Source organism: Schistocerca serialis, chromosome 3 (genome assembly GCF_023864345.2).
Source record: "Schistocerca serialis cubense isolate TAMUIC-IGC-003099 chromosome 3, iqSchSeri2.2, whole genome shotgun sequence".
Lineage (NCBI taxonomy): Eukaryota > Metazoa > Arthropoda > Insecta > Orthoptera > Acrididae > Schistocerca > Schistocerca serialis.
In genome coordinates, this window is record NC_064640.1 from 210,764,950 (window position 1) to 210,791,684 (window position 26,735).

The window sequence follows — 26,735 nt, forward strand, 5'->3', positions numbered from 1 at the left end:
ATACTAGTACCAAACGTGGTAGCATTAATGTCCAGAGTAGAGGGTTTCTTGATTTTGATGCATCACAGCACCAGCATCCAGTTCCATCTATGGACACCAGGTGCCATGATCAGCCATCATGATTCATAGCCTCACATGCCTGATCAGCCACAGTGCACTTGTTGACATGTCAACATAGCTTGGACAAAAGAAGTAGGGTATTATTGGTAAAGCTCTATCATCAAAACAGCAGTAATGCTGCAGCTGCACTTTGAGAATATCACTAGCTGAAAGGATTATGGAAGGGTCTTCTTTCTCCACCTGCTGTGCGGGGCATGATGAAGAAGTTCTCCCATGCCCGGGTTCCCGGGTTCGATTCCCGGCGGGGTCAAGGATTTTCTCTGCCTTGTGATGGCTAGGTGTTGTGTGTTGTCCTTAGGTTAGTTAGGTTTAAGTAGCTCTAAGTTCTAGGGGACTGATGACCATAGATGTTAAGTCCCATAGTGCTCAGAGCCATTTGAACCATTTTTTCGAAGAAGTTCGAATCAACTGGAGAACTGGGCATCCCTCCGGAAAGAGGCCAACGACCAGTTGCACCACAGGTGCTGTTATTATGGCAGGCAACACTGTGTGCAATTCTTGATCATCAGGTAGTGCTTGTGCTGTTTCATGGCAGTTGAACATCCCATAGTCCACACTGCAAAAGGTGCTTCAAACCATTCTCAAATGGTATCCGTACAAGATCCATATCGTACAGCAGCTTGCAGCACACAACACACGACGTGTTGACTTTGCTCTCCACTTTCTCCCTAGGACTGAAGTTGACAATGGCTGGCTCTGGACTATCCTATGGACATATGAAGCTCATTTTTCTCTGATGGATGAGGTGAACATACAGAATTGCCAAGTGTGGGGATCTTCACCTCCAGTCACTGTGCATGAAGTTCCTCTGTATGGTGAATGTGTCACCATATGGTGTTGCTTCATGGCTATGTTCATCATTGGCCCATTCATTTTTGAATAGGTTGGCACTCAGGGACCAAAGATGTGCAGTGTGACTGGCCACCATTACTTTGATATGCTTCACTAGCATGTCACACCTGCCCTACAGGAGAGAAATGCATTGAACTCAACAGTTTCCATGCCAGATGGGGCCCCACTACACATCGCTCATGAAGTTCACCTGCTTCTCTGAAATAGATTAGGAAATGATTGAATTATTAGCCAATTGTTTCAAAATGCTTGGGCAGCACAGTCACCTAATCTCACTCCCTGTGATTTCTGGTTATGGGGCTATGTGCTGTTCTGTAGTGCAACATATCAAGAGAAGTAGCCAGCATATCTACAGACATGCTTCATTCTGTGTGCAGAATGTAATCCTGCACTTTCAGACTCTTCTGGACACTGGTGGGTGCCTTATTCACCTTTTGGTATGACATACCATGGCAGCACATTAAAATTGTTTCAGTTGAACTGATTCTGCTTAATTTCTCTTCCCCATGTCCTTGACACTGATACACCAAGTTTTGTACTCATATGGTAATTAGTTTCCATTTTATAACATGTTAGATAGGGAAAGTGTAATTATAACCACCTAGTAATAATTGTTGCGATAATATAATTTAGAAAACAATCAATTACCATTGGAACTTCAATAAAATTCCATGCAAATAAATGGATCTTTTCATCATATTACCTTTCTAACTTAATATGTATGAAATAATGTGACTAGTATTAAAATGTATACATATGAGCTGGACTCAATCCAGCAATCTACTGATTACAGAGCTTGAATCCTAACCACATGACTGCCATCATCTCATGCTAAGGGAGCCACAACACACCAGTAAATCACTGACATATAAAATTCTCTTGCAATTTTCTCAAAATCACCTAAATAATACAACTTGCTACTTGTTCATCATTTTGTTCTCATGGGCTACTAAAAGTGTACAAAGTCTGAAGTAAATCTGTGATCCAAACATTGTGGCCTCCCCTTGTCAATTTAACAGAGATTCAAAAGAGTTCATTATTTGAACAGGCTGGAGCACCACCCTGTTGGCACCTTGATGTCTAAGAATTTTTGAATCAATCCCTTTATCAGTGATGGACAGGCCACACTGGGAAAAAACCTGGCTCTTATGTTCCTGCCAACAAGATCTCCTGATCTCACACCCTGTAACTTTTTTTAATAACTATAGCTGACCAGCAGAAGTGCATCTCAGCTATGGTAAATTTGGTAACACAACAGATGAGGGCAGCTGCTGCTTAGATGGTTGTCATGCAGCAGAAGAAGGACACACAAACCTGTGTTAGTAAACTGTATAACTTCCTGTTTAAATCTGTACATACTTCATCCTTTTTCAGTTTCTGTTTCATGAAGTCAAAACTAATTAAATAGGGTCCGTATTCTTGTGTAACATTCTACTGACATGGAAAAAATACTTGTTAATATCAACGCAATTGCTTTCTCATATTGTAAATTTGCCAGTAATTTAAAAATTAGTTACTTCTTTCACAGTGAATGAAATCATGGAGCTTATAGCTTTATGAGTACACAAATAATTATGATTTTCCATTGACATAATAAAATCATTTAAGCAAAATTTACCTTTGTTTCATTATCAAGACTTTGTAACCATATAGTACATATATCACAAATTTATTTAATTGATTAATCACTAAATATATGCCTCAGTTTTATTATTTCACACATATATTTTACACAAAGTCCTCGAAATTTAAAGTAGAAGAAATAAATATTGGAAGAATTACTTAATATGTGCAGTTATACTGAATTTCTTAAGTGTTTAAAAATTAAATTTCTTTGTTTCGACAGACATTACATATTTTTTTAACAAATGATTCAAATTTGTATTTCTTCATGATATATGATTTCAGGGACCAAGGGGTTTTCCAGGGCCTAGAGGTTTTCCGGGTCTTCCCGGTCCTCCAGGTATTCCTGGCAGTGAAGGCCCTATAGGGCCGAAAGGAAATAATGGACCACCTGGTCAGCCTGGACCCCCAGGGCAGACTGGTCCTGTTGGTCCAGTAGGACCTCCAGGGCCACAAGGACAACTTGGGCCTCCAGGACTGGCTGTAAGTAAGAACAGCACATTACAAGGACCATAAACTCTATGAGTGAAATGGGTTGGTTTTTCATCCAGGGTTAATCTAATAAGTAATGAATGTTTACATAGATGTTTTCATGGATGATCATTGGTACATTTTTCTGCTGATGTTAAAATTATTAACTATTGTTTGTGATGTTTCTAATGTTTTCATGAAATATGGTATACTAACAGTGTTCATTTATACCTCCGTTCCTCATCCAGATATATGCTTCTATTAAATTTATTTTAACTCATTCCTGAGTTACCCTGTTGCTCTCTCTCTCTCTCTCTCTCTCTCTCTCTCTCTCTCTCTCTCTCTCTCTCTCTCTCTCTCTCTCTCTCTCTCCCTCCCTCCCTCCCTCCCTCCCTCCCTCCCTCCCTCTCTCCCTCTTCCTCTCTCTTGAAATGATGTTCTCAAATAAAACAGTTGTTTCTGATTTAGGAATTCTGGATTCCCAACTTAGTCTTAATTTTCTGTTCTTCTTGAGATTCTTTCTGATTTTTGCTCATAATCTTCAAAGCACTAGATTACTGAAGGTATCTAGGCATTTATATGTACGTGATTAGAGTGCAATTCACACAAAGTGTTTTGCAGAGGGTTGATAAAACACTTTCATTCTTACTGTGTGGAACAACTTAATGTCACCTATTTGGGCTAAATAGTTGATTAAGGATAAATATTTGTCCAAAAATGCTCTTTGGAGAGTTTTGGCTGCTTAATCTAAGCCTAAGTAGTTTGGTTAGTGGAAATTATTCATAGCTGTTATTGTTTTTGTGATTTGTAAATACAGATTATTATGCCTGAATACTTTGGTTAATGAAAATAATTTGAGAAAAGTGCAGTGTTTAATTTTTCTGTTTATTCCTGCAAAAGGAACAGTAACAATCATCCTACAAATTATAAATTATTATTACAGTCGGAGGAAGGCAACGGCAAACCACCTCCATTAGGACCTTGCCTAGTAAGGCGGTGCGGGTCTCCCGCATCGTTCCCCTACGCTCTGTAAAGAAGCATGGGACGTCATTTCCATTTTTCATTTCCAATTTCAGGGACCTCAAGGTAAGCCTGGAATACCAGGTCTGCCAGGATCAGAAGGGTCCCCAGGACATCCAGGAAATCCAGGCAGCCCAGGGTCAAAGGGGGACACAGGTCCACAAGGACCTCAGGGTCCTGTTGGTTTTCCAGGACCAAGAGGTGTGAAAGGAGATGAAGGAAAGAGAGGAAGTACAGGAGACAAAGGAGACAAAGGAGATAGGGGTGCTGATGGTGAGAAAGGAGACATGGGGATGAAAGGAGAAAGAGGAGCCACTGGTCCACAAGGTATACCTGGACTTGAAGGGCCTGAAGGTCCAAAGGTTGGTTCAAACATTAATTATGATCTGATATTGTTGTTTTCAGATAAGGTAAGGTAAAGAAAAGTATAATACAAAACATTATAGTACAGTGTACTGGCACCTACAACATGCATAATTTCATTGTATTAAGTATATTTACTTTGCCACACATGAAGTAATTCGGATTACACTTACTTTGAAGTAAGTATTCAGATATATTACAGGAAGGATCTAGACACATACTTTAAAGCATTTAAACAGTTCCTCACAAAGACTGACTCTGAACACTCATCAAGTATAACAATAAGCCAGTGTTTTGTGCTTCACAAGCAGCATTCCAGGGAAGTAATCAATGTTCTGCATTACAAAATTACCATTATCATATACTAGAGGAAGTATTTGAAATCATAACTCTCCTAAACATTAACGTTGTATATGTGACTAATAAGCTGCTTTTGTAATTACAGAGAATTGTATAATGAACACTTAATCACACAAAAGTTGGCTAATCGACATCTCAGCTACAGTTGCAATTATCTACAGCACTCGTGTCAATTAAATACAACATACCAGGCATTTTCAGTTTTTCTTTCATTGTTTTTCCCTTGCTATTTGAATATTATACAAGAATAAATATGGCAACATTCTATACTTATTTTAAGAAATACAGTACCTTTACTACCTATAGAATATATTTCTATGAAGCACCCATACACAGCAGTAGTAATTTGCGGTCTGAGGTAATCAGTGTAGACAGGTAATGTGTAATTTTAGTAATGAATGTGATGAGTGAAATCTATGAGATGATCATTCAGTCCATGATTCAAGGTCATGTAACTGCACTACCTTACTCCGAGGATGCCACTTTATTCATGACTCATACACAGAGTTGTAAAACTTCTTAAGCTATTGCAGACTGTTATAAGTAAGCCTAGACTATGGTAGTTTTCCTGGTAGCTTGGTCAATTAAGGTCATATCTATAGTACCCATACATAAGGGATATTACCTACCTATCGCATACTACCTGATAAAGATCACTATTTTTACGTATGTTGACTAATGTCATACTAGATTCTACAAAAATCTGGAAATGGTGAACCTTCTAGAAACTGAATGAGGTTATGCAGCGTGTTTATAAATGAATATTGGGGCTTTAACACTTTATAATATTTATTAAATTAAACTTACAGTTAAAAATGATATGTGAAATGAAAGGGCAACTCAAACAGTCGTGTTTCATGTCAGTGCACATGCGCAGTGCGTAATGTTTCTGCCACAATCCACTAGACAGCAGTAGTAGTGAAGATGGCGAATAGAGAACAGAAAGCATTTTATGTTTTGCAGTTTGCAAAGACCAAATCTATAGTTACTGTGCAATGTGCATTCTAGCTGAAGTTCGGTTGTGATCCTACAAGAGATAATAACATTCGTAGATGGTATCATCAATTTGAAGATACTGGCTGCCTTTGTAAAGGGAAGAGAACAGGATGACCAAGAGTTAGTGAAGAGACTGTTGAGTACGTGAGAGAGTCGTTCAGTTTGAAAATGCCCCTGGAATTCTGTTCATGAATGGAGGTCAAATCAACAGACTGAAGTACACGTTTGCAGTCAGGGTGCATGGGACAACCACAGGAGTGTTCCTGCTGTCATACAAAATCACATCCCAGACCATAGCCCCAGGCGTAGCTCCAGTGTGTCTAGCACACAGACAGGTTGGTTGCAGACCCTCAGCTGGCCTTCTTCTAACCAACACACGGCCATCACTGGCACTGAGACAGAACCAGCTTTCATCAGAAAATGCAACAGACCTACACCCTGCACTCCAGTGAGCTTTGGCTTGAAATTGCACATGGCAGTGGTTTGGTGTCAGTGGAACGCATGCTACAGGGCATCTGCCTCAGAGTTGTCCTTGAAGTAACCAGTTTGTAAGTTTCATATGGAGCTGTGGTGCTACCTGCTGCTCAAATTACTGCTGCAGATGCAATACAATGCACCAGAGCCATATGCCAGACATGATGGTCTTCCCTCTTGGTCACAGCATGTGGCCATCCAGTGCCCAGTCTTCTTGTGATCATACATTCTTATGACTATTGCTGCCAACAATCATGTACAGTGGCTATATTCCTGCCTTCAGCTCTAACTAAGATACAAACAAATCCGTGTCTATTTGTAAAAATAAGAGAGTTAATGGAAACATTGACACTAACCTGAAATAACCATTTGGAAGACATGTGTGGCATCAATCACAGCAGTTCTGACACTGTTTCCACCATGTTCCACACAGAACTACTGAGTAGATACATATACACAGCTATAGATGTTTTTCACCCTTGTGAACTGTGTATGAATTTAGTTTGAAGACAGATCATATTCTGTATTAGAGCTTAACTTCAAGATTTTTGTACTAGTCAAGTTTGTAATAAGAAACAATTCTCTGAAAAAAATCTCTTCTTAGATTTCATTGTTTATACCAATATATTGCACTGCTTTAATGTTTTTTTCACTATTAAATAGAACTTCTACATCAGATTTTCTTCTTTTCACACAATTTTATTTTTGTTTGTTGCTTATTTAATGATGGCCAACATACAAAGTCTTTTTTTAACCCAGCTTAATTAAGGGGATAAAGTTCATGGATCTTCTTGGCATCATACATAAAACTATTTGGTGCATTCCTTCTAGAGGGAGTTGGGCTGGATATAAGGACTAGATCAGTTCCTATTTCCAGAATATTTGCTATGTTTAGCATATACCCTTCCACAGACAGTGTTATGCTATATTGTTGTTCACACATTGAATGATTTTTTAGTAATTGCCTGTCAGCAGTGAAGCCATTCAGGATTCGTGCAATCATTTGCATTTTTTGAATAGGTCTGGCTATTAGTAACATTTTATAACAATGATTGAGTTAATTGCATTCTTAGCTTTTAAAGAGTCTCAGAATTATTGTAGGTTTCACTACATAAAAATTCTCCCTCTTAGGATTTAGTTCTTTGTTTTATAATGCTTCTGATACATGAACAATGATTTTAGCATTATATATACAGGGTGGTCCATTGACCATGACCAGGCCAAATATCTCATGAAATGAGCATCAAACAAATAAGCTACAAACAACAAAACTTGTCTGGCTTGAAGGGGAAAACCAGATGGCGCTATGGTTGGCCCGCTAGATGGCACTGCCATAGGTCAATCGGATATCAACTGTGTTTTTTTTTAATAGGAACCCCCATTTTTTATTACATATTCATGTAGTATGTAAATGTATATGAATGTTTTATTTGGACCAATTTTTTTTGCTTTGTGATAGATGGCACTGTAATAGTCACAAACACATGGCTCACAATTTTAGACAAACAGTTGGTAACAGGTAGGTTTTCTAAATTAAAATACAGAACATAGGTAGGTTTTCACATTTTATTTCAGTTGTTCCAATGTGATACATGTACCTTTGTGAACTTATCATTTCTGAGAACACATTCTGTTACAGCATGATTACCTGTAAATACCACATTAATGCAATAAATGCTCAAAATGATGTCCATCAACCTCAATGCATTTGGCAATACGTGTAACGACATTCCTCTCAACATCGAGTAGTTTGCCTTCCGTAATGTTTGCACATGCATTGACAATGTGCTGACACATGTTGTCAGGTATTGTCAGTGGATCACGATAGCAAATATCCTTCAACTTTCCCCACAGAAAGAAATCTGGGGATGTCAGATCTGGTGAAAGTGTGGGCCATGGTATGGAGCTTCAACAATTAAGCCACCAGTCATGAAATATGCTATTCAATACCACATCAACCACACGTGAGCTATGTGCTAGACATCCATCATGTTGGAAGTACATCGCCATTCTGTCATGCAGTGAAACATCTTGTAGTAACATCGGTAGAACATCACGTAGGAAATCAGCATACATTGCACCATTTAGATTGCCATCAATAAAATGAGGGCCAATTATCCTTCCTCCCATAATGCCACACCGTAGATTAACCCACCAAGGTCGCTGATGTTCCACTTGTCACAGCCATCGTGGATTTTCCGTTGCCCAATAGTGCATATTATGCCAGTTTACATTACCGCTGTTGGTGAATGACACTTCATCACTAAATAGAATGCGTGCAAAAAATCTGTCATCATCCCTTAATTTTTTTTGTGCCCAGTGGCAGAACTGTACACAACATTCAAAGTCGTCACTATGCAATTCCTGGTGCATAGAAATATGGTACGGGTGCAATCGATGTTGATGTAGCATTCTCAGCACCGACGTTTTTGAGATTCCTGATTCTCATGCAATTTGTTTGCTACTGATGTGTGGATTAGCCATGACAGCAGCTAGAACACATACTTGGGCATCATCATTTGTTGCAGGTTGTGGTTGATGTTTCACATATGGCTGAACACTTCCTGTTTCCTTAAATAACGTAACTATCCGGTGAATGGTCCAGACACTTGGATGATGTCATCCAGGATACCGAGCAACATACATAGCACATACCCATTGGGCATTTTGATCACAATAGCCATACATAAACACGATATCTACCTTTTCCACAATTGATAAATGGTCCATTTTAACATGGGTAATGTGTCATGAAGCAAATACCGTCTGCACTGGTGGACTGTTACGTGATACCATATACTTACACATTTGTGACTATTACAGCACCATGCATCACAAACCAAAAAACGTGGTCCAACCAAAACATTCCTATTTCTTTATGTACAACATGAATATTTAATAAAAAATTGGGGTTCTTATTTTAAAAAATGCGGTTGATATCCGTTTGACCTATGGTAGGGCCATCTAGCGGGCCAACTATAGCGCCATCTGGTTTCCCTTTCAAGCTAGAAGAGTTTCATTCTTTGTAGTTTTTTTGTTTGATGCTTATTTCATGAGATATTTGGCCTGGACGCTATCAATGGACCACCCTGCATAATCCCCTCTGAGTGTGGAGGTGTGTACCTTTATTGTCCAATCTATTTCTTTGTTTTGCGTCCATGATTTCCAACCTTCAGTGAACTTATAGTTTTTGTTGCTAAGTTCTCTACCTTTCTGAAGGCACTGGAGCAGATGAATTGATGAATTGTGACTGCGAGAACAATTTTCTCATATACTCTGATACCTTTGGCAAACCCTCCCCCTCCCCCCCCCCCCCCCCAAAAAAAGAAAAAAAAGCACTCTCTTTTCTCACATCAAAAGCAGAGGGTGGTATCATGACACAGAAATAATGTAAGATGAACAAACTGGAATAGTAGCCATGGGGGTCTACTAGAGATGATACATGGCACAACCTTTTATTTCTTTGTAGGCCTTTACCTGCTAACCAGTGGCTTTTTATTCTAGCTGCCAACCTCTTTGGGGTGCTTATGGTATGTGTATGTCTGAGCTGTGGTGTATGCACTGTGATGCAGCAGTAAGCACTAATTACTGACATGTGGTGGTTTGCCAGTTCAAACCTGACAAGCAGCAGTTATTTGTTATGTAGTGTTTGTTATTTCTGGAAGGCTCTCAAAATTTCTTATGTTTGTATAAATGATGGCACTCTTCACAGACAAGTGCAGTTCTGTCTGTCAATTGGTGTCCATAATAAACATGCATTTAGTGCTAAGTGCTATACTTCACTGATAATTCAGCTTTCAGATTTTCACTTGATTGTGGCTGTAAAATGGCATTGCTTGGTGGAGACATCAGATACTTCAAAACTTCTACATCACTATGGCTCCAGTTACACAACATAAAATCTGTTGCCTACATGGACAGGAACCAGAATACAAGCAGCACATTGTTCCTGCTGCCCATATATTTGGGAGACAAATGTATTCCAGAACTGGAGCAAGTCAGCTGTACATCAAGCATCCATCGGTGTTTTCCAGAGATGCTGGTCAGAACCCATCAAAATGGGTGAAAGGACTTGACTGACCAACAAATAAATCAAGTGCAATTACATGATGTGTTTGGAAGATATGTACCTTTACTTGGATGGCATAGTTCAACAGTGGTTCAGAATAATACGGAGAAAATCGATAGCAGAACAAATTCCAGGATGAGCTGAAAAAAACATTTGGTGATGATCAGCAGCATGTCTGCTTAGCAGAAGCACAATTGTAGGACAGGGCCCAACATCATGACATCATGAGGAAATGACACAGTCTTACATACAGAATGTTTTGGCCCTGTGCCACATTGTGAATCCAAATATGAAAAAAGCTAACAAAATCTCACACTTGATGAAAGGAGCAGCAGAAGACATGTACCAAGCTCTTCTGGTGAAGTATGTTAAAACATAACTGGAATTCTTCATGTGCTGCAAGCACATCAAGGTAATGTAACAGAAAAGAATCAGACAAAAGAAGTAATACCAACTGTCATATGTGGTCCTTACAGCAATTGTTGAAGACCACCATTACCTCACCTCTCTCATTTCCCAGATAGTAAGAGAAGAGATACAGCCAGAAAAGTTGGACCAAGTACACAAGAGATAGCAGTCATGATTTTCAGGCCAATATATGTCAGGAGGTAATAGAGAATGTGGAAGAAGAGTTGTATCAACCTTTAACACCAGCCTCCACCACCAGCTATACCTACCATGAGGAATTTATAACTTTGTTGGCAGAATTTACTATTTAATTATCATGAGTAATTAAAAGATATGACTGTGAATGCAGCCAAGTACCCAATGCTGTGTTACTGTAAAATAGTTGCAGTCATATACAGTTGTAGAATCTTGCTTTTGTGTGTGTTTGCAGAATTTTGAAATTTGAATTTTTAAAGAGAAAATAAACATTGATGAGAATTGGATGGTTGACAGAGGCACTGCTAATTTACTGTAGCACTAAATCACATAGTAATATGACACTATAATATCAAAAGTAATCATTCGCACACTTGTTTGTAAAAACTACTCAATTACTCATCCACTAAGCAACATTGATATTAATAAAATAGATACCTTTGCAGCTAATGAAACATACTACATTGAACTGCAGTGTTGGTGATATTTCCATGAAGTGACTTTACAAGCCTTTTAAGTGCCAATTTTACTACTACTTTATGGTGATAGGTTGCAGAATAAAAGGAAGCCACTTCATCACTCTGAGTTTAGGGAATTATATATTGAAAGAAACATGGACATATTCATTGAGAAACTGCATTCTACAGCTTTTCAAACTTGGATGGATTGTTGCTTTGTTGAGGTAGACATTGCTTATTTTGTGGCATTTCTGTGGTGTGTTTTTGCATCCAGAGCAATAAATTACTTCTTCTCTCATTAGTATAACACCTCTGCAAATATAACAAGCCACATTTTTCTTCTGGATAACAGGTTTTCATTCCACTGCACTTCAAACAATGTATAGGATGTAACTAAAAGGTATGATCATAATTTCAGAAAACATTCCTCACACATAAGGAAGAAAATGTATTAGATGGACATTGGTCTAGAAACACTTTATTTCAATGTTAGAGCTAATTTTCTACTTCTCTTCATAATCACATTTATCATGGAAAGCATGAAAAAAAGAGAACATAACAGCATTATATGGAACATTTTATTACATGAAATGCTGAAACTACACTCTTACTTACACTTGGTTAGAATGCATGGTAAGTATTAATTCTTAGGTTGACCACATGACTGAAGAGTGCCACATAAGAACATGCTGTATCTACATGATGTACAGTGTGTGCAGGCACTATCATCAGCTGATTTTCTTGCATGGACACACTTCTACAATTGGTTCATTCAACAACATGTCAACCCTCGCATTAGTACAAATGTGCTCTTCACAGATGAGGCCTCATTTCAACGTGATCAGATTCTAAATTTTCACATGTAGCATGTATGGGCTGTTGCAAATCCTCATGAAACAATGCAATCACATCATCAACAAAGATTTTCTGTGAATATTTGAGCCATTGTTGTTGGTCACTGTTTGTTAGGGCCTCATGTTCTTCCACCCAGGCTCAACAGAGAAACCTACCACACTTTCTTATACAGTACTCTATCTGTTCTGCTAGAACATGTGCCTTTATGAATGTGACAAAACACGTACTACATGCATGATGGACTTCTTCTTATTTCAGTATTAAAGTTCATAGACTTATAAATAACAGGTTCTGTGACAGATGAGTATGTGGAGGTGGACCAATTCCTTGGCCTTCATACTCTCCAGACTTAAACTCACTTGACCTATGTTTGTGGGGAGCATTTGAAAGCTCTTGTGTACAGAACTCCTGAACAAGATGTTCAGAGTCTTTATGCCCATACTGTGGAAGGCAGTGTAACAATATGCGTTTCTCTAGACATGCAGCAGTGCATTAGGGTTTCAATGCAATAATGGCTTGATGCATGTATTCTTGCTAAAGGAGGTCATTTCGAACATTTTATTTAGTCAAGTATTTCATATTGTGATGATACATTCTTTTCCTGTGTATTTCCCATGATTAATGTGAATATGAAGATAAGTAGAAAACAGCTCTAACATGGAAACAAAACATTTCTAGTCAAAAGTCCATCAAACATATTTTCTTCCTCTACATATGAGAAATGCTTCGTCAAAGTCTGGCCATATCTTTTTATTATGCTTTTATAGCATCACATGCTAGCCTCCACAGACACACTACTCACTGCTGTTACAGTAAATAGTCCTTGCATAACAGGTGCCGTTCTCTTTCAGATGTCACAAAAAATATTTATGTTTTTTGGTTTTCTTACTATAAATACTACTGTTTCTGTGTTGTTTAAGTTTTGAGAGAATGGATCACAAATGATATTATTTGCAATTACAACTTTTCTCAGAATAAAAATGAAAAGATTTATGCAAACAGTTCCCTACACCACTAACATGGCTTTACTTACTACAATTATGTAACTTCTGTGACCACATTAAAATACCTCACAGTTAATTACTAAATGAAATTTTAAAAATCAACAAATGAAACATATGCTGTGCCTTTACATTTTGAAAGTGTATGTCTTAAATTATGTTAATGTCTTTAAATAACTGTGTCATTACTAATGAACTCAGCCAACTTGGACTTGTGCTGCAGCAATCAAACAACAACCCAGCATCAGACCGACAAAGGTACAACCAACTCCTCCATCAGGTATAATGCCCCACAGAAAAACAGATATTTGGAGAATGGATGACAACATGCCAGTATGTCTTCACTGTGGACACCCTGGACACATTGTAGAAGATGAGTGTTCAACAACTATTTCACCACAGGACACCAACCATCACAACAGTCCTACTCATGCCAGTCAGCTGCAAATGATTACAGTCAACCAATAGGACACGTTTCACTGCCGTACTATGGACGAGTCAGTCCCCAACACAACATAGCCACTCCCAGTGATCATACAGAAGCACCAGCCAATTGTATAGCCTCCTACTAGAAGAAAGATAAGTGAGGCAACTATCGAAAAAGGTGAGGCCACTACAAATGAAAATCCTCCTTGGAGAACTTTCACCAATATGTCAGGATATCTCATTGACATCGTGACTGAAGGCCAATTCTCCGGGCACTAGTTGACTTGGGCTTCATTTTCTGTAATGTTGAATGCTTAACATTGTCACCTAAAGAAGACTATGTTCTGTGATATGGAAGTGATTGTACTGATGTTTGCAAATGAAAAATACATTCAATCAACCAGAACATGTGCTGCAAGAATAGCTATCAATGACAGGACACAGCCTTTTGAATTTTTTGTTTTAATAGAATGTGGTCATAATTTTATTCTCAGGTAGAACTTCTGGCCCCAATGATAGCAATCATAGACTGTGTAAGAGCACAGCTCCACACTGATGAAACTCTTCCAGTAAGTGAACACAACAAAAATTGCTCTGGGCAGTTTTTTGTCTCTGAAAATGTTGTTATAACACCATCGTCTATGAGATGAGTTCCAATAATCAATCTAGATGCCCAGTTAAGCTATGAAGCATTTATTGATTTTAAAAAGCTACTCATGCTCACAAAAGAGATCTACATGCTGGTGATGATCATATTTATTGTAGATGGTCAAGGAGAACTTTGGATGACTAACTGCCATGAGCAACCATGGCTCACTCATCCCTATGCGCATAGCAGTTGCTGAACCAGTCTAAGAAGGGCAGCCTAATGCCATCAATGAAGAATTGTGGTCCACTGCCACTACAGACATTGCAAGGGAGGAAGCTACTATCCAACTGCCAGTTTGATCTGGCCTGACTGAAGAATGGTGTCGACAAATGTGTGCACCAGTACTTGGGTGCTTTCAAATCCAGAGTTGAGAATAGACACACCAAACAGACAATTGTAAAATGCTGTATCAACACTTGGGATGATCCACCAATTAGCCAATGCTCTTATAGGGTGTTATTGGCTGAATGAAACTCAGCCCAGGAGGAAGTGGAAAATATGCTGCAAAATAATGGCATTGGACTTTTAGAGAGCCCTTGGTCGTCTCCTGTGATCCTTGTGAAGAAGAAGGCAAATATGTGGTGTTTCTGTGTTGACTACTGACAGCTGAAGAAACTCATATAGAAATATGTCTATATATTGTGACACATTGATGACAACCTAGACTGCTCGAAAGGAGCAAAGTATTTCTCAACTATAGATAAGTAGACAGGTTACTGGCAAAGTGAGGTTGACAAAGCTGACCAGAAAAAGACTGATTTCATAACATCAGATGACCTCTAGGAATTAAAAGGTATGCCATTTGGACTGTGTTAGCTCCCTACACCTTTGAGCATATGATGGTTAACATGCTTTGACACCTTAAAAGGCCAATGTGTCTTTGTAATCTGAATAATGTTGTTGTTCATTGTAAGATATTTAGAGAAGATCTGAGATGCCTGATAACCATCTTGAAGTCTGAACATGCTGCAGCCCTCCACCTGAATTTGAAAAAGTTGCTGTCTGCCCCCCAAAAAATAAAAATCTTTGGGTACTTAGTGAATGCCAGTGGAGTCAATCCCAGTCCACAGAAAATAAGAGCAATCAGAGATTTTCTGACTCCTCAGCACACTATGTGATGTGAGTAGTTTCCTCAGAATGTGCTAGTACTACTGGCAATTCATAAAGGATGTCTTTATTAAATACATCCACTGCAAAAACTAATGCAGGGAGATGCCAGTTTTTCCTGGACTGAGGGGCAAGAAAAAATTTCTTTGTTGTTAAGGAGGTGCTAATGTTTTCTCTGGTGCTTGTATTGTATGAGGGGAATGCTGAGACATAAGTTTGCACCAATCTTAGTGGTTATAGGATATGTGGAGCTCTAGTGCAAATTCAGGATGGTGCTGAAAAGGAGATAGCTTATTCTTCCAGTGTATTCTCCAGGTCCAGGAGGAACTATCCTACATCCCAGAAAGAATGCATTGTAGTTGTTTGGGCCATCATGAAGTTCCAGTTGTATTTATTTGGCAAACCATTCACCACTGTGGTGGGCTGCCGTTGTCAATTCTGGCTGACTAGCCTGGAGGATGCTTCATGTTGACTAATGATATAGACACTGAGGCTTCAGGAGTATGATGTTGGGAGGCATAGAAAAACAGATGTGAACACAAGGATGCCAACTGCCTTTCATGTAATCCTTTGTTGGAACACAGCAGTGTGGACAAAATCTCAGTCATCACTGCATTAAATGATGCTGCTGCTGAACAGAAGGAAGATCCAGAATTGCTGAAAAACATAGAAGAATTGAAGGATGACGACCTGATCAAAGGAGCATTCCAATTAATAAATGGAACGTTGTACAGTGGAGCTATGATCCAATGGGATGGAAATGGTTGCTCATCGTCCCAGCTCATCTACAGCAGCTATTATAAAGTATTTACACATTTCTCCAACATGGGGCCTCTTGGGAGTAATGATGACTCTGGATAGAATCAGAACAGGTGTCACTGTCCAGTCCTCTACTAATCCATTAGACACAGTGTGAGTCAATGTAAGAAATTTAAGGGATGGAAGCATGTGCCACAATTACCTCTGTGGCATTCTGCTTGCAACAATGCCATTCCATCGAATTACAATTGACCTCTTGGGGAAGAAGTCAAAAAATGGCTCTGAGCACTATGGGACTCAACTGCTGTGGTCATCAGTCCCCCAGAACTTAGAACTACTTAAACCTAACTAACCTAAGGACATCACACCCTGCCCGAGGCAGGATTCTAACCTGTGACCATAGCGCCTAGAACCGCTCAGCCACCCCGGCCAGTGCGAAGAAGTCAGATTCAGTGAACAGAAATCAATGGATTACAGTCTGCACTTACTACCACATACATCAACATAATAAACTTGCAGAGACATTGTCCATGACCTGTATATGAAGCCCTACTGCAGTGCTGAAGCACAGATTAATAAAGAGGGCTTCTTATTCAAGGAGACTGACTGCAGAACCACAAAACCTTGCAAAATCATAGCAAAACTACTTTCAATGCTCATCATAGTGAGGAGGTTGTGACTACATGACCAGAACAGAAAGATCCAACAGTGCTGCCATACAGAAGATCATTGACAAGATCTATATCCAGGGTGCTGTAGTCTGCTTGAATGAGAACTTCTTAAATGCAGATCTGTTTCTCCAGGAGAGGGAGAGCAGAGCCCAAGCTGTGCTGCATACCATCTGTTGTAGTACTTAGCATCACTGGCTTGAATGCTGTGGGTTACCATTCCAACTCAACCACCAGCAAATATTTTTTTACTTAGTGTTTATCATTTCTGCATGCTTTTGAAACTTGCATGTTGTGGAATATTCTGTGTTTGTTCTAAAGAGAGCACTCTCTATCCAGGAGTTCAGTTCTGTCTGTATGTTGTTGTCTGTAATAACATTCTTTCAGTGCTAAGTGTCATATTTCACTGCTTTTGGATTTGGAGTTGATTATGATTATGACAAATATATTGATTACTGTGATATAGAAGAAATTTAAACACACTTTTTATGTTGATTGTATTAAAACTTGTGTATTTTGTTGTTATATGTTGTGTATTAACAAATGTTGAGTGCTATGAAAAATGAATCTTGTAATACTAGTTGCAATCTTCAGTTGTACTTTATACAATTTCCACAGTAGTATTGTTGTTCAGACAACCACTCTACCTAATTTAAATATATATCTGCATAAATAAAGGTTTTATTTTTAGAATTTTTGGAGATTTTTCAATGTATTGGACTAGCATACACTGACTGACAACAGAAATGAAGCACCCATAAGGAGAGGAGGAAATGAAATGAAACTTTATGGGTTGAGAGGGTACTGGTATGTGATTTTACTTCTGTGATTACAATATCAGATGAAATTTACAAATAACTTGGTACTATGAGCTCACTTATCAGTATGATGTTGCATCCCCTCTGGCCTGGATGCATACGCTGACTCAATTTTGAAGGGTGTCATGAAGCCTATGCAGGGGGAAGCTGGCCAACAACTGTCATAACTGGTCCTTGATATCTTTGATACAGGGACTGAGATTGAGTTTATGTCCTAGATGGTCACACATGTGGCCTGTCAGGGATGGATCTGGGAATCTTGTTGGTCATGGGGGTAAGTCAACATCACACAGACTGTTCATAGAGACACATGTCCCGTGTTGACAAGCATTGTCCTGTTGAAAAATGGCATTGGGATACTGTCCCATGAGAAGTAACAGAAGACAACTCAAGATGTCTGTGATGTACTGGTTCACATTCAGAGTTCCCTCAATCAGTACCAGCCATTACCTGACATTATACTCAGTGGCTCCCCACAACATGATTCCAGCAATTATACCACTGCGCCTCTCCAAAACATTGGAAAGGTGGGACTTCCCCAGGTCACGGGTATCCTCACCGAGTATGGTCATATGGGGTAGTGCACAACCATGATTCATTGTTGAACACAGTGTGATTGCATTCATCAGCTACTAGTCATGACACTACTCCAAATGCAGTTGCTTGTCTTGTGGTATTCAAGACAGCCTAAGTGTGGGATGGTAATTACATAGTCCAGCTACCAGTCTCTGACCAATGGTGTGTGATAAGACAAAATGGTGCAGGGAGTTCATTACTTGATGTGGATGGCAGGTGCAGATTTGAAGAGTTTATGGTATGATTGGTGCAAAAAAAAGGCAATCCTCCCTTTTAATGGTCAGCTGTGGCTGACCAGTATCTTGACAGTGAGTATGTCTGTCCTTATGTTCCCATGCAGTCCAATATCAGACCAGTGTCACATCAGGATGCCCTAAAAATCTGGATATTGCACAATTTGACCAGCTGGCCTAATGGGGGTATACAGTGAGGTCCATTTCAAACTCTGTCTGGTGCTGATAATGCTGTCTCATACAAGTATGTGGCATCTCCAAGTCCTTCATAGTGATCAACATCTGGCACTGTTCCCACCTCCTTATGCCATGCCATACCAGCGATGGTAGCAACACTAAATAGGAACAATACTAACACACTCTGGTGACAGTTCTACCTGTCACTGAGAATTACATCTCTAATCATTTATATACTAGCCAATGGTATGTATGTGTATGAAGTTACATTGACATCTAACCATTTCTTCTGGATGCTTCACTTTTTTTGTGAGTCAGTGTATTTCACAGTAAAATAGTTGTGAGTTACATTTGCATAGTGTGCAAATTTAAGCATCAACATCTGGTTTGGATAATCATTTTTCCTTATTTGTAATGTAGCTATTTATGGAATTGGTGCAATATTTCCATCTTTTTTCCACTCATTGAACAGTTTGATCTAAGGAATTGTTTGAAAGTGTAAAATCACAATTTAAATGTATGCCCCATAGTATACAGTCTCTATAAAGAAACTTATAAAAGAATTAATGTCTACTGCATGAAATGAATCATAGGAGAATAGATAGAGAGGTGCTAAATGAAATATCTTTGATTATCAAAAGAGCAATGCATAAAGCCTGTAACAAGTACTGCAACAGAATCTTATGGAGAGACATCTCATAAAATCCAAACAAATCCCAACTATATGAAAAGGCTGTCAGTGGTACCAAAGTTAATGTCCAGACATTCATGTATGACATTAGAGTCTTGCACACTGCAATTTTCAGCCTGACAAGCCCCTGTCTCACCATCTCACCTGTGCTGCATACCATATGGGGCAGCACAAGTGGTGCACCAGACCCTGTAGCTGAGGGTAACACACTGGGCCAACTTGGCCATACTGATGCAGCACACTGACTTGTCTCTTGTCTAGCCTGCCAGGTTTTGGCTTTGGGCCAACCTCTTGCCTTTGTTGTGTTATATTCTGCCTTCATCTGCAAAGCCCTGAATTTATACTCCTTTCCTGCCATATCAATTAACTATGCAGGAGACATTGGCAGTAGTTTCATTGAATTTAAGAGATTGCATGCTTCACTATAGTGCCAGTTCATCCATTGTTTTACCTCCAACTAGTTACAGATTCTTCTAATCAACTTATTAATTTCCAAATGCAGCAGATCAACCATAAATTGATGTAATTAAAGGCACTTCATACTTTTGGGATGAAATTGCTGATAATCACGATGTAAGAGCCCATTGATTCTCAATATTAATCACATAGCACATGATGCCAAAGAGTCAGATTTCCTTTGTACAAGGTTTAGTACACTGCTGACAGATACACAGTGCACCACAGAATAGTAAACAAGTGGGTATGATGATTACTACAAGCAGAGAGACCAACACAGTGCATTAGCAAGCTGGTAGATTGATGGATTGGCTTCCTACCTCACTGTCTGTGGCATGGCAGGCTGCATTCAGCCCCTCATCCTGGCTGGCCTGGCCATAGACTGTATTGGCCAGCAAGCAACACGCAGGCTGCACAAGCTGAAAACTGTGCTGTCCATGACTAGACAACATAAAAACTGAAACTGATGCTTGCAAATAAAAATTAAAAAATCCTGAACTCCTGTATCACCTTTGTATTGCAATATTTGAAACTGGATTGTTGTTCCAGTTTAATTCTCACACCACGACAGGTATGAGGGATATAGATACTAATGTAAGTGGCATTGTGAAGCAGCTTAAATCAGTAGCTACACAACCTAACTGAACCCCTGCAGGTTCTGTGAGAAATTTGCAGCTAAATCAGCTTTTCTTTCAACCATAATGTATATCAGATCCCTCAAACAAAAAACAGTGCCCAGAGGTTGGCAGAAAGCACACATGACACATGTCAACCAGAAGGGCAACGATAGTCATTCACAAAACTACTGTACAGACTTTGAAACAACAGTCTGTTGTAGAAATATAGAACATACACAGAGGCGACAAAAAAAGTCATGAGATAGCGATATGTACACATACATGTGGTGGTAGTATCATGTACATACTGTATAAAACAGCAGCACATTGGCAGAGCTGTTATTTATACTCAGGTGATTCGTGTGGAAAAGTTTCTGATGTGATTATGGCTGTATGATGTGTATTAACAGACTTTGAACATGGAATGGTAGTTGGAGCAAGATGCATGGGACATTCCAATTTTGAAAATCATTAGGGAATTCAACGTGCTGAGAATACCAAATATCAGGCTTTACCTCTCACCACACACAACATAATAGCCAAAGACTTTCACTTAACAACCAAGAGCAGCAGCATTTTTGCACAGTTGTCAGTGCTAACAGAGAAACAAAACTGTGTGAAATAATCACAGAAGTCAATGTGGGCTGTATGACAAACACATTCATTAAGAGGTGTGGCAAAATTTGGCCTTAATGGACTATGGCAGCAGATGACTGACACAAGTGCCTTTGGTAACAGCATGACATTGCCTGCATTGCCTCTTCTGGACTCATGACCATATCAGTTGGACCCTAGACAACAGGAAAGCCATGGCCTGATCAGATGAGTCGTGATTTCAGTTTGTAAGAGCTGATGGTAGGGTTCGAGTGTGATGCAGACCCCACAAAGTCATGGACTGAGGTTGTTGACAAGGCACTGTGTAAGCTGATGGTGCCTCTATAATGGTGTGGGCTGTGTTTATACAGAATGGACTGGGTCCTGTGGTTCAACAGATCCAGTCATTCACTGGAAATGATTATGTTCAGCTACTGGGAGACCATTTGTAGTCAAGCAACAATGGAATTTTTATGGATGACAATGCACCATGTCACCTGGCCACAGTTGTTCATGATTGGTTTGAAGAAAATTCTGGACAGTTTGAGTGAATAATTTGGTTACCCAAATCATCCAACATGAATCCCATCAAACATTTATGGGACATAACCAAGAGGTCAGTTCACGTCCAAAATCCTGCACCAGGAATACATTCACAATTATGGATGGCTATAGAGGCAGCATGGCTCAATATTTCTGCAGGGGCCTTCCAATGACTTGTTGAGTCCATGCCATATTGAGTTGTTGCACTACACTATTTTAAAGGATGTCTGACACAGTATTAGGAGGTATCCTATGACTTTTGTCACCTCAGTGTATACTGAGGTCAGACACAATGATGTATCTCAATTAGAGTGACTTCCTCCATGTGTGCTGTTCAAACATGTTGTGAGAGACGTATGCTACAGTGAGTGATGTTTCCCAGGTTGCAGTTAAGAACCCTTTTATTTACAGCACAGGTTCACAGCAAAGTTTGGTTCTGGCTGACTGAAAAATTGTCCTTAATCACATAAGATTAACACAAACAAATACCAATCCTGTTGTGGAGTCCTATCCAGAGTGATTGTTGGAGTGATGTCTGTACTGCAGTGCAGTGATTCTTGTTGGGCCAGTAGTGTGGTGTGGTTCAGTGTCATGGCACATAAATGGCATGGCATGTAGATGGTGCAGAAGTGAATGCAGTATGATGCAGTGTGGCAATGTAGATGCTAGAATCTGGGCTGGTCTCTGTGAAGTTCCAACTGATGGGCTGCAAGATACAGCTGGCTCCTGGCCAGGGAATGAGCAAGCAATGGAATTCTGCCTGTTTGAGGTTGTACTCTGTCTTATATGTCCAGCAAGCAGGAGGATATCCATGGGAGTTTGAAGACCACATGACCTATGGACAGAAATTTATCCACTGCCATCCTGCTGATGAGCATACTGCTCATGAACATGGCTGGTGTTGTCGTGGTCAGTGTGTCAACAGACTGTTCATAAGCAATATCGTGTACACAATATGCAATGCCCTTATGATATTTGTAAATGGTCAAGGGGGAGAAATACCTGTGGGCCAAGGGTAGGCAACCTGCAGGGTGAAGATGTTTTGTTGAAAGCATAATGTAGTTGATGCATGCCTGATACGCCAAACCCCTCCTCACTTAAGAAGGGGGATGGCAGAGGAGCAGAAGACAAGCAGCTTCGAGTGTGTCCAGGAAAGGGCGGCAGCTAAGCAGCAGCCAACTTGCAGTGCTGTGTGAAGAGGGCTAACCATGGCTGCAACATCATGGCAAAGCCATGCATTGGTGCAGCATTGGACATGGTGGGAAGGAATGTAAGCAGGGATGTCAGTGACATGGTGCCCACCCATGTGAAGTTGTCTGGCTGTGGCTGCATCATCCTGATGAAGGCGCAGGAAGACAGAAGGAGTGTCAGGCTTACAGCCAGAGCGGGGAGCGAGTGAGGTCAGGTACAGCAAGAACAAAGTGGTGTGCATGGGGACAGATGATGTGTCCTGGACTGTGCCACATAGCATGGAAGGTTGGCCATGGCTGCATCTTTTTGACAAGGGTGCAAATTGGCAGGGCAGTGTAGGACATGGATGAAAGGAGGAGGCATGAAAATTGGGCAGGACAATAATGGCAGGTTATCCCCAGAGCAGTGGCACATGGATGTACACCTCGTCACAAACTGATGTCCAGGTGACACCAACCTCAGGAGAAGGCCTGACCATGACTACAGTGTGTGGAGCAACATTGGATGTTGCTGGAGGTGGGGAGTGGATGAGATGAGTTGCATTGAGGATAGAAAGTAGTCTAGTAACCAGCTTGGAACCAGGCAGAGCCACCCCTGACAGGAGGATAAGTCATGCTAGTGGGAGCATAAAGCAGAGCCGGAGGAGGGTGGGGACTGTATGATGAATGAGATCTCTAACTGGTGCTGGAGCCAGTAGAGGCACTGTAGCCATGTCTGACACTGGATCAACCATGAAAAATGAGCTATAATACCACCTGCCAGTGACAAACCATTTCTTGTAATATTGTTTCACCACATGAAATGACCTCCAAAAACACAAAGTTGAAAGTGAACATAAACAAACAGTAGCCCATGTCCACACAGTCCACAGAAGTGTAAAAATTGTACACAGAGCATTAACAAGAATTGAAAAGCTTGAATATGCATGACCACTTTGCAACACAGAAGCAACATATAGTGAAACCAACTAGCTCCAGTACCTTAACAAGAATTGTAAAGCACAAATATGAAATGATCACTTGAAGCTCAGAAGAAACAGATTGTGAAACCAACTAGCCACAATGCTGTGGAACGTAAGAAAAAAGACACACAATGTAGAGTGGAAGGTAGCCCAGTTGAGCCCAAGGGCACAGGGAATGAAGTCCTGGAACCAAAACAATCAGTACTGAAGAAATTAACATTCATTGTCACTGTTTAGGTGAGAGTGCAGCAGAAAATATGATTGTACTTCATTGCCACTCTTGAAGCCTATTGTGAGTGATGCACACTACAGTGAGTGACATTTCCCAGGTTGCAGTTAAGAACCCTTTTATTCACAGCACAAGTTCACAAAAACTGATTCTGACTAAAAGCTGACAGACTGTCCATGATCATGTAAGAGTAACATAAAAAAAGTCTGCTGCTTTAATAGCAATCCTGTCAGTCCAGTGAGTGCTATTGGGCTTGCACTGTGGTGTGGTGTGACATCACATTTCATAAATGGCGCAACACATAGGCAGTGTGGAGATGAGTATGGCATGATGCAGTGTATCAGTGTAGATGCAAGCATCCAGGATGGTCTTGGTGAGGTTCCGACTGATGGGCTTAAGTGTGCAGCTGACTCCTGGCCTAGAACTGAGTGGGCAATGGGAAGCTGCCTGCTGGATGTTGGTCTCTACCTTAAATATCCAACAGGTGGAAGGATATCTGTGGGAGTTTGAAGACCACATGACCAGCAGATGGGAATTGGTTCCTCAATAGCAGTACCATCATCTTGCTGATGCATGTGCTGCTTGGGATCATAGCTGCTGCCCCCTGATAATGGCTGTAACAATCGGTGTGTCAACAGATTTTTGAAAAGCAATATCACATCCACAATATGTGATACCATTGTTATATTTGTAAACAGTCTCCAGGATAGAAATGCCTGTGAGCCAAGGGTAGGCAAACCTGCAGGGTGAAACGTGCAGGAGAATAATGTGGTCAGCATATGGCTGATATGCCCCAGCAACCATAATGAATTCAGAAAATACTGTGCAACTGAAACCCAGTCCACATGACATCCTGAAAACTTGCAAAAAACATTTGACTCGGTGCCTCAGTAATGTTTAGTAACGAAAATATGATCGTACTGCACATTAAATTAAATTTGTGACTAGATTGAGGGTACCTTGGTACAGAATGATCTATAATGACTTACTGTGTGAAAAAATCTCCACAAATGTTCAGTCAGATCTTGGTAAGATTTAAAAGTGGTACAAAGATTGAAAACTTGCTTTGAATGTTGAGAAATGTAAAATTTCACAATTCAGTGTGAAACATGTTACTAGATTATGTAACACAATGCTGAGATTCTTGATAACTTCGTATTTTGCATCATCAACAAATAATTCATCACATTGTTAGTTAGTTACAACATACTCTGATGAGCCAAAACATTAGAACCATTGCCAGCCAAAAGACTGAATGTCACCTGGTGGTGTTGCAGATATGTGACACAATAGGGAAAGTATATAACCAGAGCAGAGATGAATGGGGAATCATTCTAGTGATGATGGTGGCAAAAGGACAGATTGTTTTTACTCAGCATTTGGGAAATAGCATCTCAGAAATAATGAATCTGTTCAGCTGTTCACTCACTAATGTTGTGAGAGGGTATGGAAAGTTGTTGAAGGGCAGTGAAAATAGGAGTAGGTGACAAGGTGTTGGACATCCATGCCTCATCGCAGAACATGGAAGTTGGGGGCTACCCACACTGTACAGCAGAATAGTCAGAAAACTGTGGCAGATATAATGACAGAGTATTGTGCTGTTGTAGGAAGAAGTGTTTTGGAGTGCACTGCTCAGTGCACATTGTTGAGCATGGGGTTCTACAGCAGACAACAAAACTGGACCTCTGGTCAGTGGAAACATGTTAATTGGTCAAATGAATCACGTTTTTTCTTACACCAGATTGGTGGTCATGACCAGATCTGCTGTCATCCAGGTGAGTGGCTGCTCAAAACAAGCAGTGTGCCATGGATACAAACTGGTGGGGGTAGTATTATGCCATGAGGGACATTCACATGGGCTTCCATAGGGCCAAAGACACTATGACAGCTGCAGACTATATTAATATAATTGTAGTCCACTTACATCCCTTCAGGCATGATGCCTTCCCTGATGGTGATGGAATATTCCAGTAGAACAACTGTCCATATCACAATCACATAATCAAGCTACTGTTGTTAGAGGAGAAAGACAGTGAACTAGCATTGTTGACTTGGCCACCAAATTTGCCTGACTGAAGCCCAATGCAACATATCTGGGTCACTATTGGTCACAAGCACCACACCAATGAACCACTTGCCCATAATTTAGGAAAATCATATGACCTGTGTGTAGACGTCTTGTGCCACATACTATTATATCCAGCCATTCATTGACTATTTGGCACCTGGCACAGTACCCACAACTAGCAGGTAGCAGGCTCCAGTGGCACAGTTTCTTCTACTCTGGAGACAGTACACATGCTGAGCAATATAAATAAACCACATGTTTTGGAAACATTGTAGCCAATAAACATAAGCATGTCTGTTGGTGAGCTCACCTCTAACAGGTACCACCAGAAGTGCCAGCCTTGCGGCCAGCAGCATGCACATTGATAATAGTGACAGTGCAATTATGGCACTATGTTACATCTACAGGTATGCTCACCCAGCACTGTGTGGGTATCTTTCCACCTGCTGCCTATCTAAGTCACTGCTCAATTGCTAGTAGGCAGCTCACACTCACTATCTGTGCTTTATAATGGTTGGACCCAGAGACCCATCCATCAGAACTCTCACCAAGCTCACTCTAGTCACAGCCAGTGACTCTGGATCTACACCACACCAAAACGCCTCTTCAGCAGCCACCATGGAAGATACTCTACAGCAGCCACACTGAGCTACCATCCATCACCCTCGGAGCTTTCACCTCGTCTGACACTGGCCCTCCCTGGACTT

At 40.2% G+C, this 26,735-nt stretch overlaps 1 protein-coding gene across 1 annotated transcript in view; it reads left to right on the forward strand.

Annotated features, from left to right (window-relative positions):
• Positions 1–26,735, forward strand: part of LOC126469929 (collagen alpha-1(XI) chain-like) — a 546,479-nt gene that overhangs the window by 384,360 nt on the left and 135,384 nt on the right. Inside the window, exons 11-12 of the mRNA XM_050097326.1 lie at positions 2,881–3,078; positions 4,143–4,448. Of these exons, the coding sequence (XP_049953283.1) occupies positions 2,881–3,078; positions 4,143–4,448 (504 nt within the window). The remainder of the gene's footprint in view (positions 1–2,880; positions 3,079–4,142; positions 4,449–26,735) is intronic.